This window comes from Polistes dominula, unplaced genomic scaffold, assembly GCF_049000335.1.
Source record: "Polistes dominula isolate Pdom_NZ unplaced genomic scaffold, Pdom_raw_medaka contig_77, whole genome shotgun sequence".
In the NCBI taxonomy this organism is placed as follows: domain Eukaryota; kingdom Metazoa; phylum Arthropoda; class Insecta; order Hymenoptera; family Vespidae; genus Polistes; species Polistes dominula.
In genome coordinates, this window is record NW_028301152.1 from 8,181,676 (window position 1) to 8,195,332 (window position 13,657).

The following is a 13,657-nucleotide window of genomic DNA, read 5'->3' on the forward strand; positions in this document are numbered from 1 at the left end:
TATTAAACGGTCTTTTACAAAGCAATTCCATTTCTTTATGCTATTAGAAATATATAAATCAAATTTTTTGTCTATCTTGATAATTAATTATTTATTTGTTGTCCATTTTGATTATTGACTTTCCAATAAAATAGATTTAAACTTTCAAATTTCGCGCAAAATTCAACATAGATGGCGCTGACACTGTATAGTATAATCGACCAATGAACGTCAAGTGTATCAAAGCAAAGAAATGGCGTCTAATTTAAATTTTATTCATTAATATAATTTAATAACTTTGTTTGTACTTATATAAGAGTTTAATAACCTATGTTTATAAGATAAAAATAAAAAGTATACTTAATACATGTATATAATCATAATTGTATTGTTTCTAGATTACTTTATCTTCTGTGAATAATTATAGTTAGAAAGATCATTGTGTACGCTCGTCTAGAATCACAGTCGAAAATTCATGTGTTGTTTGTATACTTTTTTGCGTCACATTTTTCGTACTCGAGTAAGATGATATGTTGATATTTATAATTTACTTTACCCAAAATGAGTAATCAAACAGACGATAATAGTTCGGAAAGTGAAAGTGAGTTTTTTGTATCTCCGAATGAAATTGATTTGGATTCAAATTTTTTCCATAACAAAGGGAAAAAGACTAACGTAACATTACGCAAAGCCGGCAATTGTGAAAATTCCGACGATAGCGATGAATTTAGCAACGTCAATGATAACAATTCTGTTGAAATATTTAGCCAAGTATTAAAAAATTTGGAAAATACTCAAGCGATTTGTACACAAAGTGAACAAAATTCTGACAAAAATGAGACTACCATTGATTCATCAACAAAGCAAAAGAAAACAAAAGTTATATGTTCTGAGGATGAGAAAAATCATCTATCCCAACACGTGAATGAACTTTTGTTTGAAGGAGAAGGTAAAACGTTTGAGTTGGATGGTAATGAAGATAACAGCGAAGATGAAAAATTAAATGATGCAGCTGGTTCTGATAATTATACTACTCCAAAAGAAGGAGTAAAAATAACGTTACCTGGTACTGCTGTAATATTTAAAAAAAGAGGAATGGTCCAGATTTAAATACAATTATTGAAAATCGAATCAATCAGAGGTTAAGGGCTAATCAAGTATTGATACACAAAGTAGGAATACTTTGTTGGTTTGCACATGGATTCCATGTGAATAAAGTAATCAATGATACAGAAATAATGTCTGCATCGTTGTCCCTTATTCCAACTGAAAATTTACCTAAAAAGAGGTCTGATTTGAAATATATAGAAAAATTTGTCACATGGTTTAAAAAAAATTTGTATTCAAGGAGAAAGAAGAAAAAGAGGAATGTATAACAAAAGATATGTTGTTGAAAAGATTAAAGGAGAAAGAAGTATTTAATTATAAAGAATTAGTATTCTTATGTATAGCAATGCTCAGAGCAATAGGATTAAATTGTCGTTTGATTATATCTTTTCATCCACCACCGTTAAAATTACAACGGAGTCAATTGTTTACTTCTAAACCAAAAGAAAAGAAAGACACAGATAACAAGAATTCTGATAAACCTATTAAAAAGGAAAAGACAATTAAGACAGAAAAAAATACTAAAACGAAGAGAGGTAAGAAGACAGAAAAAAATACATCTCCAGAAAAAAAAATAATCCCAGAGAATAGCGAAACTGCCAGAAAAAATGCTCAATTGGAAGCAAAGAAAAGGGCAGCTGAAATTCTTAGCGAAAGAACAACACGAAGTAAAAGTATTAAGAATAAAACGAGTACAAGTACTTCTAACGAAACTACAAATAATAAAAGTAATGTGGAACAGACAAAAAAATCTAATACTAAACAAAATGAAACAGAAAAATCAGAGAATTCTGATAAAACAATAAGCAATACTATATCCAGACAATTAAGATCTCGAAAACAAATAAAACTATCAAATGAGGATAATCCTGTAGATTCTAAATCGACAAAGAAAGAAAAAGTTACTACTACACGTTCGACAAGAAGTAAACAAAAGAGCAAAGTTGTAGAAGAAGATTCTTTTGAAGAAATGGATGAAAGTTCATCCGAAGAATATGACTCTGAAAAAGAATTTGCTCCTCCAAAAAAGCGGTCTATTTCTAAACCTAAAAACAACGTAAGAAAATCATCTATAAAAAAAGAAAATAAATTATTGTCTTCAGATGATGAAGCAAATGATGATATTAACAATACAAAGAATAATAAAAATTTCTGGTTGGAGGTATATGTGGAATCAGAAGAAAATTGGATTAGTGTAAATATAATGGATGAAAAAGTACACTGCGTGAATGAGTTATATGTAAGTAAATATATAAATATACACCCCTATACTTTACAATGAATATTATAAAATTAATAATGATCAATTATTTTCATTAAGAAAGCAGCTTCCAAACCAGTATTATATGTTATCGCTTGGAACATGGATGGAACGTTGAGAGATGTTACAAGACGTTATTGTCCTCATTGGCTTACCGTTACACGTAAACAACGTATTGATGAAAATTGGTTCAAAGATACATTGCATCCTTGGAAAGAGAAAAAGTCAGCTATATCAGAAGCAGAGGATAAATTATTAGAACAAAAGTATGTATATTTTTATTTGAAATATATTAATATTATATACTTAATATAAAAATTAAATCAATTATTTTATTTTCTATTACAGGGAATTAGAACAACCTTTACCTAAGACAATTGGCGAATGTAAAAATCATCCACATTACGTACTTATTAGACATTTACTTAAATATGAAGCATTATATCCTTCAGATTGCGTGCCATTAGGTTATTTACCAAACGGCGAAGCAATCTATTCTCGTCATTGTGTATATGTACTTTCTTCTAGAGAAACATGGTTGAGAAAAGCACGAGTTGTTAAGCCTAATCAAGAAGCTTATAAAGTTGTTAAAGCTCTTCCAAAATATGACAAGGTATATTAATTAAAGATAAACATATTATAAATTAAAACAAAATGTGTGAGCTGACTAAATATAATAATTATGTATACACAGCTTTCAGGAGCAAAATTAGCAGATAGAATGTTAGAATTATTTGGCGAATGGCAGACTACTGAGTACGTTCCACCAGAAGCTAAAGACGGAATTGTTCCTAGAAATGAATATGGAAATGTAGATTTGTTTCAAAAATCTATGCTTCCAAAAGGAACTGTATACATTGATCGTAAGTGACATTATCATTATTAAAATAATATATTATATAAATAATCGTAAGATTAAAGTAATAAATAAATTTGTATACAGTTCCAGGATTAAATCGAATTGCACGAAAATTGAATATTGATTGTGCACCTGCAGTTATCGGTTTTAAATTTGGAACTATGGGAGCTTTACCAGCGTTCGAAGGTTTCGTTGTTTGTACAGAATATGAGGATACTTTAAGAGAAGCATGGGAATCAGAACAAATAGAAGCAAAGAAACGTGCTCGTGAAAAACGTTTCAAAAGAATTTATGGTAACTGGAAAAGATTGATTGACGGTATGCGCATTAAAGAAAAATTAGCTGAAAAATATGAATTTCATAAAGAAAAGACTACGACAACGAACTCGACTAAACGTACAAAACAAAAAACAACCGATGTGAAACGTCAAAAAACTACGTAAGATTATTTTCGTAATTATGATAAACAGATTGTTTATTATTAATAATTGTGCCGTGAAAATATTTTCAAATTTTCTTTGATTATATTATTTCTTCTTTTTTTTTACATTTTCTTGTTTGTTAAAGAATTGTATACAATATAAGAAATTTCGTATTTATATTTTTATACAAGCATAAATGAATAATATTGATATACTTATTTGTAAAATAATATATTCAATATATCAAACGTGATTCTTTATAGTATTACAATATCTCATTATAAAAAGAATTTTCTATTTCATATTATATTATACACTAGTTAAAACTAAAATGTAAATAAACCATATATAAAGGATTGTTCATCAGCAAGTTCATCAGAATTCTACTATGCAGCAATATTTTTTAAAATACCATTACGTACATACGATTTATATTAAGAAGAACATTTTTAAAATATTGTAATCAACAAATGTAAGCAATATATTATAAAGAGTATACATAATTAGGTATGTATGATTTGTTTCATTCATAAATAATACCTGTTTACATTTTGATTTTAAAAACACGTAGATACATATTTGAAAATGTTAAAAAAAATGTTTCCCTCTGGTGGAATTTTTTGTCAACAGTCGACAATTCTGCCATCTAGTGGTAACACGTACTAAACAAATATTATTTTATCAATGATTTATCTAAAATATATGTGATCTATGCTATAAAACTTTAGAAACTTAGCATATATTATGATATATACATTATGTTTGTGTTGTCTCATGTTGTTTCTTGCATATAAAATCGAAATTCATAATTGTGATTCACAATAAACAAACACATGAAATATATACAATGGAACGTTATTAAAATTGAGAAGAATGAGATAAAGGATTAATAGGAACACTTAGAAATTCGTGTTTCCAAAACTGACCTTCCTTTTCTAAATCGACATCATTTTTAAATGTCAATCATGGAAAGTAAAAGTTGTAACAATTTTGTAAGTTATGTGGGATTTGAAGAACTTGAAATGCAGGTATTATATTTTTCATTTGTTTTTTTACTTATGCAATAGAAAAAAATTCTATGAAAAATTATCATTTAATTTATATAATTAAGCAATATTTATGTATGTGTATACATTTTTTAATTATAAAATCTGTCATAGATAAAAAATTATATTTGTCTTCATACCAATATAGATTTGTATGTTTGCTTTTTAATTTTGATCATCTACAATATGTAATTTAAAAATAGATGAATTTTAAAAAGTTATTTAAAGTTATTGCACATTAATTATACTTATTTAATATGATGAGTAATATCATTAATTTTCTATCCATGTAGCAAATAGAATCTAGTCAGCGTAATTCATTGATTGAAAATAATTTAAAACTTTTACGAGGAGAAGCTCTTGTTGCTAAAGCACAAAATGTTTTAATGTTTTCACCAGTTGGTGATTTAAAACAAGGAACTTCCGGCGTACTTTCTATTACTAATTTTAAGCTCTCTTTTATTACAACCGATGATCCTAATGGAGAGGTAATCTTTATTATATATTATTTCGTTTATTAAGTTTTAATATATATTATATTTTGTATGTATAAACAATTTTTTCATTTATAGGATAATTATCATCAACAAAATCATTTGTATGGGTATACAGATACATGCTTGACAAATATCGACGAAATTTACTTAATAGCTGGTGATAAAAAGAAAAAACTTCTTCCAGGAAGTATAGTACCGTCCAAAGTAAAAGCGATATTTATTACTTGTAAGGTAAACTTTTTTTTTTTTTTTAATACAATATCTTTAGAAAGTTAATCCATTGAACATTATTGCAAGATACAATTTTTATTCTAAGTAAGCATGTGATACACACATGTTACATTTATTTCATTTCTAATAAAACATAAGACAAAAATTTGTAAACAAATCAGATTAAAAGTGATTTTGTTAAATATTTATTTAGAGGTTTAGTATTTGTTTTATTGTAAACAAGCAATGCAAGTTTTGGTATTCAATATGTTGAAAAGAACTTGAACATACCGGCCATATTTATTTCAATTAGTACTCTACGTTAGAATATTGTTAAAAGTCATGGCAATTAACAGTTCTTATCTATTTTTATTCTTCGTTAGTCTATATCATTTTAAAGCAATTATGTAGCCTTCTACTGTCTTTATAACAAACAGAGATATCTAACTGAAATAACTTTAATTTAGATATTTCCAAATAGATAATTTCCTCATGTGTGACACATGAAATTTTCAAGTAAAACATATATGACCGGTATATCGAAAATTTATCTAAAAGAAAACATTTTGATATAAATAAAAATTAAATTTTATAATAATAACAAATTAATAAACTATAGACTGCTTTGATACAAATATTTTTTATATTATTAAATATAATACATTAGAAATATTTATGGTTTCTTTCAGAATTTGAGAACATGGTCATTTTCGTTTAAATTTTCACCTCTCGGTGATGGAAAAAATATTTTAAATGCCTTATTACATCATGCATTTCCTAGTAGACATCATTTGTTGTTTGCATACGATTACACGTTAGTATTACTTTGTATCGTCAACTTTTATTTTTACATAATTTATATAATAAATATTATATTTATATTTTAGTGAACCATATTATAGTAGTCTTGATAAAGGTGTAAGATTATTTAGTAATATATCCGATTGGCAGAATGAATTTGAACGTATATTAATTAGCGAGAAAGCAAGTAAAGGATGGAGATTATCAACAGTTAATAAAAAATATCAGTTGTGTTCCAGGTTGGTTAATATTAATTAAATAATTATTTCAAATTCAAATATATGTTATTAAGAGTATAAATTGTTTATGCAGTTTACCACAATATATCATCGTACCAGCATCTTTAACAAATAGTCAGCTAACAGACGCTGCAAAATGTTTTCAAGGCAATCGATTACCAGTTTGGGCATGGTCTAATCAACATGGTGCAGCATTAGTTAAAATGCCTGAATTATTACCAACAATTAACGAAAGGATACAGGAAAACATTATGTTAGAAAATGTTAGGAAAAGTCATCCTTGTAAAATGCCACCCCTTTTAATCGATCTAAGTAAAGATATTAGTGTTAAATCAATAGCTGTAAGTTTCTCCAAATTTTCCAGTTTGTGTTCTCCAGGTTAGCATTACTGTATTATTCGCAATACAATTTTTTATGTTTTTTTTTTTTTTTTTTTTTTTAAGAAATATGACTTTAATTGAACAATATTCATAATTGATATTTACTTACTTTCAGAAAATATTAGACAACTTTGGATACAAGATAATAATTTCTATTCGTTATTGGAAAGTACAAAATGGCTTAAGTATGTATCATACTGTCTAGAAAAAACAATTGTAGCTTGTAAAAGTCTTAAGTCAGGATTTTCGGTAGTTTTACAAGGTATATATGAAATAAAAGATCAATATCACTTGCTTGCTATTTGCATTTATCATAAGTTTCATTAGCAAAACAATGTCATTTTATTTGTGTTAAGAAGTAAAATATTATTATATATATTTTTAGAAGGAGAAGCTAGAGATTTATGTTGCGTTGTGTCAAGTTTAATACAATTATTGTTTGATCCATATTTTCAAACGATCGTTGGATTTCAATCTCTGATACAAAAAGAATGGGTCGCCAGTGGACATCCCTTTTGTGATCGTTTAGGACATATGATGAAACCAAACACTGAAAAAGTATAAAAATATTTATTTAGCATACATTCATTGTAATCTACAATTACTTTTTAATCTAATTGAATTTTTTTGATATTTATAGTCTCCATTATTTCTACTTTTTCTTGACTGCGTTTGGCAACTTTGTCAACAATTCCCAGCAGAATTTGAATTTACTGAAACATATTTGACAACTTTATGGGATGCAGCTCACGTATCTATATTTGACACTTTCATTTTTAATTGTGAAAAAGATCGTATGACGGCAGCTACGGTAATAATTTAATATTTAAAATATACAGGGTGTTTTGCAAATGGCGGTACAAACTTATATAAACAAATTGTATTCTATATTTTCAATTAAGTTTTTCATGTAAAATCATACCTTGCTTGTTTGTACCACCAAGTTATAGGACACCCACTATAACTAATAATATAATTAGAGTTGTAGTTTAGCAAATCAGTATATTAAATTACCAACTTAGATTATTATTGAAATTGAATATGTGTAATAATATTTTAATGACGTATACTTTTAGGATCCAAATACACCGCTTATATTACGTAGTGTTTGGGATTGGAGAGAACAATTTAATGATCAAGATATCTTATTATTCTCTAATCCTTTATTTAACGCTTATGAAAAAACATTAACGGAAAGGATGACCGTTAAACCATTGTACTGTATCTCGAATTTAGAACTTTGGAGCCAATGTTATTTCCGTTGGATACCCCCGCTTGTTATTCACAATGGTGGTAGAAGTCACATAGATCTTTATACTAGATTACTTCAAAATGATATAAATCAATTAAGATTAAAATTAGATAGGAGTTGTGAATCGCCAATTGATAAATTAAGTAGTTATTTACTTCAAATGAATATCGATAGCTTTTATCCATTTAGTAGTAAAAGTTCTGGGAATACCGTTAGTACCCCTATCATAAATAGTACAATACTTGCAACTGAAAGTTTATTGGATGCTCAATCCCTGATAACTGTACCTGATTGACTGTTTTTAATGTATATATATACATATATACCTTAACTTAGGTATAAATTAGTTTTACAGATTTATACCGTACCTTTTATAGTCAATTGTACAGTGTCTTGTTAAAAAAAGATATGTTATTAAATATATTATAAAGATTTAGAAATAAGTGTCTTGAAAATATTAATTATAATTTTTATGTGTACATAATAATAATAACAACAACATTTTGTAGCTTTTTTTTATTGGAACGATCATAACAGAGTATCAAATTTATTTGTTATTAATATAAAAATCAAAATTTTTCAATGAAACATAATATATTAAACATTTATTAATTTATATCCTTTTTGTTTTATTTTTTCTTAAATTTTTCTTCTTTGAAGAATAATAGTTATTCGTAACTATTATAACATTCGGAAATATATATTTACGAAACAATAATATTAAAAGAAATTTTCTATTGGAATCCAAAATAAATGGAAGTCATATTTGCGGTAAATAATCTCTATTTTATATCAAATAATATCTAACGTAGAATAAACGTTATCATTATCAAAAAATGACAAACTTTTTAAAACTTTATGTCAGAAAATATTTCATTCTAATTAAACGACTTATTTTATTTGGTAAAAATTTAGTATCTTTTTTTTTTTATTACTACATTACATCACATTACTACAAAATATACGACCAAAGAATATAGAGCCGTATGTAAAAAAAAAAACAAATATTTAAAATATATTTTTTTTTTCATAAGTTCACAAAGTAAGATAATTTGAATATGTTAAAAAAGTATTTTAACTTATATTGTGTATTTTTTTATCATTTATATAATAGTTACTCAGTGTTACAAAATCATCAATGACTGAACAAATAACACATTCCATGCACTTACAATCTAATTGAAATAGTGTTTAATTAAACACATTTCTATAAATATATTATTACAATAGATTATTAGAGAAGTAGATCATGTTTATAAGATTACCTATATATTATTATTATTATTATTATTATTATTATTATTATTATTATATTTAAGTATAAAATAAGAGATATTCTTTTATTTGATAAAAGTACATCAATTATGCACGGATTCAATATAAACCTAGAAGTACATATTTAATGCTGATCAATTAATTATAATGCTAAGCAATAATTAAATAAATATTTTTATGTATTTTGTACTAAGCTCAGCCAACGTCTACCTTCTTCGGATACCGACGATGGAAATTTAATTTGAACCAATCTTACAGCAGAATGTTTTTCTTCTTCCACAATTTCTTTATATTCTGCAGGATGGGGAACAGCTGTTTCTCCTTCTTCACTGTCGTTGTAAGTGTATACTTCTTCAACTTGATTTGTTTCATCGTTCTGACATTCTACTATAGTATCTCTTTCAGTGAAATCCATCTATTAAAAAAAGAAACAGACATATCAAATTAATTTCATAAAATATATTATATGTATGCATTATTGTAACATAATATAATATTACCTGTTCATCTACCGTTATTTGATCAACTTCTTCTCCTACAACATTCTCTTCTACAGGTATATTTAAAACACCTTCTTCATTATATATTTGATTATCATCTTGTTGTATGATAACGTGGTCTTTTAAATCAGTAACATACAACGCAGTCTCTTCAATCTAAATATTATTACAAATTATTTATTAATAATTATATGACATATAAAATAAACAAATAAGTATAAAAATAGGCAATAAATAATTACCTGATTGTTTGTACAGTCGTCCATTAACAATTCTGCATTATTTTCTGGAATTGTTATTACTTGCTCATCTTCCGTGGTTAAACGTGGTTGATTAACAACAATTGTATCGTTTAAGTGTCCCTGTTATATAATAATATATTAAGTTATAAATGTTAAAAATATAAATTTAACAATATTTCATTTTTCTGCATTAATAAATAATTAGATTACTAACCTGAGTTTGCATATGAGTATACAATAAAGGCTTTCTCATAAAGCCTGCACCGCAATGTAAACATTCATAAGGCTTTTTGTCACTATGTATGAATCTATGTGCGTTCCTATTATCTCTACTATTGAATGCTTTTCCACATACCTAAAAAAACAATATTAATTTATTTAAAAATAATATATATATAATAACAATAATAATAATAATAAAATCAATAATAACGTACTTCACATAAATATGGTTTTTCGCCAGTATGAATGCGCATATGTTTTTTAAAATGTTCAGGATAAACAAAAGTTGCTGAGCATATATTACATTTATATGGTCTTTCACCTGTATGAGCTGCTTTTATGTGATAATCAAGAAGTCTTCTTCTCTTAAATCCTTTATCGCATTCGCTGCATTTGTATCTTTTGTCATTGTAATGCGTAGCACGTTTATGAGATTGCAAATTGGATCTTTGACTAAAAAATATTTTCTATTTAGATTTTTTCATTTTATATATATATATATATATAAAATATAAAATATTTTTACCTAAAAGTAGCTCCACAAAATTCACATTGATAAGGTTTCTCTCCTGTATGAGTTCGTTCATGATCTCTTATTTCTGCTTTCCTAGCAAATGCCTTCCCACATATTCTGCATATATATGGCTTATATCCGGTATGAACAACATTATGTACTTCTAAGTTATGTGGCGAACCAAATGCCTTACCACATTGATGACAAACATGATCTTTAACGCCATTATGAGTTCTTTCATGTTGATTCAAATTTTGTTGGCTCAAAAATGTTTTATTACATTGCGAGCACCCATATGGTCGAGGTCTTACCTCATGTGTTTTAATGTGAGCTTTGTACGTATACTTTGATGCAAAATCTTTGCCACAAATTTCACAAATATGTGGACGTATTCCAGTATGCGTATTAATATGCTCTTCCAAAAGATTTCTGGAGCTATAAATCACATATTTTGATATTTATTTTGATTCATTACATTATAAAAGGAATAGAAGTATTATCAAATTGTTTCAAATGATTATAACATACCTGTATCTTTTACCACAGGTATCACAAGGCCATGATTTTACTTGTGGATAATGAATTCTCTTATGGATTCTAAATAATCGTAAATTATTAAAGATTCTGTTGCATACTTCACATTGAAAATCACCTTCCTCCGTTGCAACGTGTTCATCCAGGTGAAGGGATAATTGATTTCTTTTTCTAAAGTCATCACCACATACATCGCAAATATATAAACGTGTTTCATGAATTTCTTTCATATGTTTTATAATAGTTTTTGAATCAGCTATTACTTTTTCTTGCTGACCAAAACATATTAAACAAACATAAAAAGCTCCTTCTCTCATGACTATCTGAAAATATTATTTCATATATTTATTATTAGACGATAATTATTATTATTTACGAAAGAGAAAATTTGCATCTACGAGTATATGATATAAATTACCTGTTCTTGAACAGTTTCTTCTTTAACATTAGATTTAGATTTTTTGGAACTTTTCTTTTCTGGTTCATTGTTCGCATCAAGTATGGCTTCTACATTAACAAATACATTTTCAGATTCTTCTATTTCATTATTTTCTTCCAACATCTCTTCGACTACTTCAAATTCTTTCTCATTTTCTTTGCACTAAAAACAAATCATTTGTTAATATATATATTGTGATCGTTCGAATAATTATTTGAATATATAAAATATTCTTAGAGTAGAAAATAATATATATATACATTTAATGAATCAGAAATTTCTTCTTCATCCTTTAATTCAATTTCCATAGCTTGATTTTCTAGATTATTTATATAATCATGATCATTATTATATTCCTCATCATGTTTCGTTAAGTCAGTTATTTTATTAATTGTTTTTTGATAATTACTACTTAAATCTTGCTTTATCTGTAATAATTTATGTTCTAATTCAACAACCTGAAAGCATACAATTAATAATTGTAATATAATTGTATTCAAACTCATAAATAGAGAGAAATTCAAATATTTACCTCATTAAATAATTTATAACATTTTTTACATACAACCAATGAATGTGCTGTTTGTTCATTAAGATTAACTTCTAAAACTGTAGTAATAGTATCGAGAAGAGGCTTTTGAAAAGCAGTAACAGAAGTTTCATTAAATATACGTATACTGCTTCTGGAAGAAGTACCAACTTTATAATCGCAGACTAAGCAATGAGAAATATCCCTTTCATAATCAGCAGTCATCTTTCTTGTAACTGAAAAAGATTAATTACATTGGTTTGTTAATATCAAAATCAAATCAATGAAATAATATCAATTCTTTTAACCCTTTGAATACTTGAATACAATGAATACAAATTATTCTCTTAAATTAAATAAAAAAAAAGGAAAGTTTCTTTCAAACATAATTTTGGTGGTGAAAGACTTCAAAAAAATTATACAAATCTCATTCTTTGCATTTATATTAATAAACATATTATATATGTTATTATAGCACTCAAGGGGTTAAGCAAAAACTGCAAGTATCTCAATCTATCCTTACATTATACATATTCTGCAAATATTTCATTTCTTATATCTTTGAAATTTTATGAAATGTATTATTAAAGCACATGTTTGAAAATTGTAATCAAGTACATATGAATCAGATAGATTTATCTTCATTGGAATGTAAGAAATATAAATATATTTTAAAAAAATTATTAGTAACGTGTAGTTTATTGTACTACACATATGGAATATCTTATAAATTCTTAGAAAATGATTATCTATCTACAATCTTAATTTTATAAAAGTCCGATAAATATTGTTGAAATAAAGTAACATTTTTTTTACTACTACAATTATGAACGACGAACGATATTAAAGAATAATAAAAATACATTATAAAATATCCCGTGTCATTTTTCGTTATCATGATATTATTAATGATTATTCATTTATTAATGAACAAGACTTTGAATCGTTTATGGACTTGTTCGACATACGATCAAACAATCGTACCGCATTGCGCACATTTATAAGTAACTGGTAAGACCCAATAACCCTAACAATATTATAACGGACTACAAAACAAAATTTGTTGCATGAATTTCTTGTTAATGGACAGAAAATGAAGTAAAAAGTTGCCAGCACTGACTTGAAATTTTCGTTTCTCGTTCCAAACGATTGGTAGCGAACACAACAACGTAGAGTTTTTAATGCCAACACCATTTATATCTTCTTCATGGTGGTCAGGGTGTTACGAAGATCCATATTGAAATTCTAATATTATTTTTAAACACTTATGTAATATTCTAATGAATTTTTCTTATTGCGGAACGTCCTGCAATAACTATGAACCTGGAAATTCGACGATACTAAGTCAA

General features: G+C 26.4%; 3 protein-coding genes across 4 annotated transcripts; 2 read left to right on the plus strand and 1 right to left on the minus strand.

Annotated features, from left to right (window-relative positions):
- Positions 1 to 61: 61 nt before the first annotated feature.
- On the plus strand, positions 62 to 4,140 carry Xpc (DNA repair protein complementing XP-C cells homolog). Its single transcript, XM_015319931.2, is given in 7 exon segments — positions 62 to 1,069; positions 1,072 to 1,311; positions 1,314 to 2,326; positions 2,408 to 2,613; positions 2,696 to 2,960; positions 3,042 to 3,210; positions 3,291 to 4,140. Coding segments are annotated over 7 exon segments (2,781 nt in total). The 5' UTR covers positions 62 to 540; the 3' UTR covers positions 3,650 to 4,140.
- A 213-nt stretch (positions 4,141 to 4,353) lies between these two features.
- On the plus strand, positions 4,354 to 8,496 carry LOC107065874 (myotubularin-related protein 10-B). The gene is made up of 10 exons (XM_015319932.2): positions 4,354 to 4,656; positions 4,968 to 5,162; positions 5,247 to 5,402; positions 6,071 to 6,195; positions 6,269 to 6,421; positions 6,495 to 6,799; positions 6,917 to 7,063; positions 7,187 to 7,359; positions 7,442 to 7,612; positions 7,878 to 8,496. The coding sequence occupies exons 1-10, from the start codon at positions 4,585 to 4,587 to the stop codon at positions 8,346 to 8,348; spliced, it is 1,968 nt and encodes a 655-aa protein (XP_015175418.1). The 5' UTR covers positions 4,354 to 4,584; the 3' UTR covers positions 8,349 to 8,496.
- An 883-nt stretch (positions 8,497 to 9,379) lies between these two features.
- LOC107065875 (uncharacterized) lies at positions 9,380 to 13,569 on the minus strand. 2 transcript variants are annotated; one of them, XM_015319933.2, is made up of 11 exons: positions 13,429 to 13,569; positions 12,312 to 12,544; positions 12,040 to 12,237; positions 11,759 to 11,941; positions 11,335 to 11,663; positions 10,819 to 11,241; positions 10,508 to 10,745; positions 10,285 to 10,425; positions 10,071 to 10,190; positions 9,829 to 9,984; positions 9,380 to 9,743 (listed from the first exon to the last, which is right to left on the minus strand). In XM_015319933.2, exons 2-11 carry the CDS (start codon positions 12,531 to 12,533, stop codon positions 9,504 to 9,506), a joined length of 2,250 nt encoding a protein of 749 aa, XP_015175419.1. In that variant the 5' UTR covers positions 12,534 to 12,544; positions 13,429 to 13,569; the 3' UTR covers positions 9,380 to 9,503. The 2 variants fall into 2 exon arrangements, with proteins under 2 accessions (XP_015175419.1, XP_089034198.1); XM_089178072.1 differs by lacking the exon at positions 13,429 to 13,569 and adding an exon at positions 12,832 to 13,409.
- Between the last annotated feature and the right edge of the window lie 88 nt (positions 13,570 to 13,657).